General features: G+C 35.3%; 1 protein-coding gene and 1 long non-coding RNA gene across 2 annotated transcripts in view; both read right to left on the bottom strand.

Annotated features, from left to right (window-relative positions):
- LOC106936788 (amyloid-like protein 2) overlaps positions 1–4,314 on the bottom strand; it is a 29,110-nt gene that overhangs the window by 20,626 nt on the left and 4,170 nt on the right. The window contains exon 2 of the mRNA XM_015017992.1: positions 1,335–1,468. Within this exon, the coding sequence (XP_014873478.1) occupies positions 1,335–1,468 (134 nt within the window). The remainder of the gene's footprint in view (positions 1–1,334; positions 1,469–4,314) is intronic.
- LOC106936790 (uncharacterized) lies at positions 1,674–2,562 on the bottom strand. Its single transcript, XR_001422223.1, has 2 exons — positions 2,374–2,562; positions 1,674–2,169 (listed from the first exon to the last, which is right to left on the bottom strand). It is a non-coding gene; the product is annotated as an uncharacterized LOC106936790 (long non-coding RNA).

The raw sequence follows: 4,314 nt of genomic DNA, 5'->3' as shown, positions 1-4,314 counted from the left end.
ATACAAAGTTAAGTGGAAATTTTGGACCAAAATGACAATAATTCATTTAAGTAACAAAAAAAAAAATTAAAATCAGGCAAATAATGTTTCCAAATGAGTTTCTTTAAATAAAAAACTTTAATAAAACCTGCAGGTGTCTGTCTGGTGAGTTTTTGGTTAAAACATGTTTGGTTTTCATTCAGTGGGTAGAAAAATATAAACATTTTACTCAAGTAAAACTAAAAATACTCCTAAAAATAATTTTTTTCAAAAAAGTTGCTGAAGTAAATAAAGAGTTACTGCCCACCTTGAAGGTTTATGTTGTTCATGTTTTTTGTTTTTGCTTGGTGTTTGGTAAATTTGAGCCGTGATAACAAAATTTATTGAACGATAAGTTGTCCCAAAAGATATCGCGATAAACGATAATATTAATTTGAGACGATTTTCAAGTGATAAATAAAGCAAGAACACGTTCTCACAGATTAATAAACTTCATATTTTAGTTAACTTTTAACGCTAAAACTGGAAGATATTTTAAATATCCAAACTACAAAAACAAATAAAATGAATTGTGGAGAAAACAAAGGAGGTAGTTGAGACCAAAGAATCAGGCTGAAAACTTTTATCATCCAGTTTAAGGCCAAAAAAGAGAAACAAAAAATGATGTAGATGTAAATTATAGATTTTGTTTTAGTTAATCATGCGATTAGCTGAATTATTGTGACAGACCTGGATGTGAGTTGCAAAGCAATAAACAGATTTATGAAAATAAAAACTGTTGTCAGATTTTTTAAAATAAATAAGATTTTTATTTTCCTCGCTTTCTTTTCTAAAAAAAGAAATTACATATAACTGAAAATATTTTCAAAAAGTGTCTTTTATTTCAATAATCCCTTCTGCAATTTGTACGACATATTATGTAACGAGAATTTGTTTAACTACAAGAATAATCATAATATTAGCAGAATAAAGATGCAATTTTACCAGAAATACATTTTAAAATTAGGAGAAAAAAGCCGTTTTAATGAGATCAGAGTGTTTGGTTCTCAGTCGTTTCCACATCGTTTCAACGTCCGGCTGCCAGAGATACAAATCGATTGGATTCCGGTTTGTAGGGTCACGATTCAATTCAGAAAGATTTTAAATTCAGAAACCAAAGTTTTCTATTCAAACGGTTCAGAGATTCAGTTTAAATTAAGCGACTGATGAGAGGAGAACCGAGCAGAGCTGTTTTATTTGCTAATATACGATTCTATAAGGTTCCACACTGCATCGCCTGCATCTTTAAACTTCTGATATCTAACAGGAAAACAGCAGAAGCAAAAAATAAGGAGGAGCAGATTCTGGTCGCTCACCCGCTCCATGCGGTTCCGGTGCCGGACCTCCAGCTGCTCCTTGGCTTTCTGGAAGCGGCCGTGCTCCTTGTCGTCCGCCGGCGTTTCGAAGTAGACGTCCACATCGTCGGACCAGGCCACAGGATGAAAGTCGTCTATTAGAAAGTAGGAATTAGTGAGACGATCAAATGAAAGGAGACAAAACGTCGAGGCGCAGCAGGAGAGAAAGGAGCCGAAACAGGAGGAAGGTTTGTTACTCTGCGGCGTTCCTCTTCCCACAGTGAGGCTGAGATATCTGAGGGAACCTGACAGTCTTTCCGTTTCAATTTTCCCTCATCGGCTTTCAGCTGACAGGTTTGACTCCAAGTTTGACAGCTGGGTGAAACCGGGTGGCCTGTTTTAGTTTTTACTCTTCAGTTTCCTCGCTAACTAGGAGTCACCAAAGCAGCAGGAGGGAAACCTCATTATGCCACTGCAGCATCAAAACAAAGATCAACTCCAGCCTCCTGCTCCGAACGCCACGACTTCATCTCCTTATGTCAGCCTGGTTTTTATAAATGTCACAAGATTCAGTTGGAAAGGTTCCTGAACCGTTTGGAATGATGAAGGCGAAAATAAAGAAACAACAAAACAAAAACGTCCTGGTGGGTTTCTAAAAATAAACTCTGTGGGAAGACGAACGAAGAAACGTGAAGAAATGTCAGAAAGCAAACACGAATATGGAGACAAAAACACGAGCGAGCACGAACTGAATAAAAGCAGAAAAAGAAAAACATTTATAATATCGAGCTGCGACCCGATGAGCGACGGGAGCAGAGTTCTGGCATTTCCACTAAGAATATAACGACGTGGGGAGCTGTGGTGGCGGACGGGTTAAGCACAACCCACATTTGGAGGCCTTAGTCCTCGATGTGGCCGTCGCAGGTTCGAATCCCGACCTGGCGACCTTTGCCGCATGTCTTCCCCTTCTCTCATTTTCCCACTTTCCTGTCAATTAACTATCAAATAAAGGCCACTAGAGCCAATAAAACCTTAAAAAAAAAAAAAAGAATATAACGACTTTTTTCCTCCTCAGGTGTTTTCTACAACAGCGCAGTAGCTGGGAAAAAGGAGCAAATTTCCACCAAAAACTCAGAAATTTTGAGATTATTCTCATAAATTTTCAAGAAAAAACAAATATCAGAAACATTTTTAAGGTCCAAATTTTGAGAATTTGCGTTTAAAAAAAAATCTGAAATTTAAAGATTAATCTCAGAAATTTTCTAGAGAAAAAAAAAAATCATAAAAACTTGAGGTCCGAAAGTTGAAAATTAGTTTTTAAAAAAAATCTAAAATTTGGAGATTATTCTCAGAAATACACTAGAAAAAAAAAATAAAAATAAAAATTCTGGAGGTCCAAAAGTTTAAAACTTGTGTGAACAATTAAATAAGAAATTAAAGATTAATTTCAAAAATTCTGTAGGAAAAACAAATTAAATTACTGAACTTTAAAAGTAAAAAAATTGGTTAGAATAAACTAGAAAAGCCAAAATTTGCAACTTTTTGAACTTTGAAAGTTTTTCCTATAGAAATTAACATTAATATTAAAATTTCTGAGTTTTTTTCTTGCAACTGTTTAACTTCAGTAATAAAAGACAGTCATTGACTAATTATATATTCTTATTCTTATTCTTCTTATGTATAATTAGTTAAATATAAAATAATTATGTTTTTCTTTAAAATAATCTAATAAAACATTATTTGGTTTAGTCTTATTTAAATAAAACTAAGAACAAATAATTTCCTAATGTAGGAAAGTTTCATCCCTTTTCAACTCGTCCTCATGACATTTATTCATATAAGGACATTTAAACTGTTTAGGAAAAAGGAGCAAAATAAGAAGCACAATTTGATGAAAAACATGAACAGATTAATCAGAAATAATTTTTAGTGGTTTGTAAAAATTGTTAAGTTGTTGTTGTTCAGACTGAGGGCTCTAAATGGGACCTTGAACAGGTTAGGATGGATCTATGGCCTAAACAAAACATTTTCATGACATTTTCTGCACAAAAATAATTTCAGTCTCCTCAGTTCTGCCTGTTTTGAGCGTCTTGTCTCTTTAAATACAAATAATCTGCTGCTGGCCACGCCCCGAAGTTAATGTGAAAATGGCTGCAAACAGACGCGTGATTATGCAATACTACATCTTTGAAAAGCATTAGTGGAGCCTCCTGCACAGCCAAAAAGAATGCAGCAAGTGATTTCTGGATGATAAGTCAACAACAAAACACTTGTGTTTTCCAGCAGCCATTGTAAACCGCGTCCTGCAGAAAAACCTGCTGACCAAACGTTCTGGAGTTCAGCTTGGGTTGCTAGGTAACAAAGCATTGCGACTCAGTAATCTGGAGGTTTTTGAAACAAGACACCAAACGCATGAAATTATTGCCAAAAAACGGCGGGTATTGTTTTTGTTTTTTTTAAGTGCTTGGGTTGTTTTTAGAAGCAGTTAAGACAAAGTACAAAAACATACAAAATGTGAATTTTGCAAAACAGGTTTCCTTCAAGTCATGACAGGCAAACGGAGAGAAATCAAAATAAAATTGTGAGATGATTTCAGCAGTGAGGAGGTTTTGGAGAGAAACTAAAGTGATGCTTATTATTGATTTTCAGTCCGACAGGCAGACAGCGGATGGCTCAGCCACACCGGCCTCCGACACATCAGACTTACGGTTGAAAATGCACTTGTACATGCAACCAAACCATGAGTGGAAATTGTTTTGGTTGCCGCGGCAGCCGCCATATATAAATGGCATACAGGTCTGCTTCCCAAGGTCGAAGTACCATCGATGAAAGTAGGCGCGGCAGGGACCCATCACACTCGGAAGGGAGCACACATAGTTCATAACTGAAACGATTAATCGTTAATCTCAGTATACACACTGTAAAAAAAAAAAAAAAAAAAAGAAAAAAACTCCTTTTTTTATCAAAAAAAAAAAAAACTTTTTTATATTTTTTCCACTCA

This window comes from Poecilia latipinna, unplaced genomic scaffold (assembly GCF_001443285.1).
Source record: "Poecilia latipinna isolate Pla-1442-1.1 unplaced genomic scaffold, P_latipinna-1.0 Scaffold2216, whole genome shotgun sequence".
Taxonomy (NCBI): domain Eukaryota; kingdom Metazoa; phylum Chordata; class Actinopteri; order Cyprinodontiformes; family Poeciliidae; genus Poecilia; species Poecilia latipinna.
The sequence above is the reverse complement of the archived record's forward strand: the minus strand, read 5'-3'. Positions and strand labels throughout refer to the sequence as shown.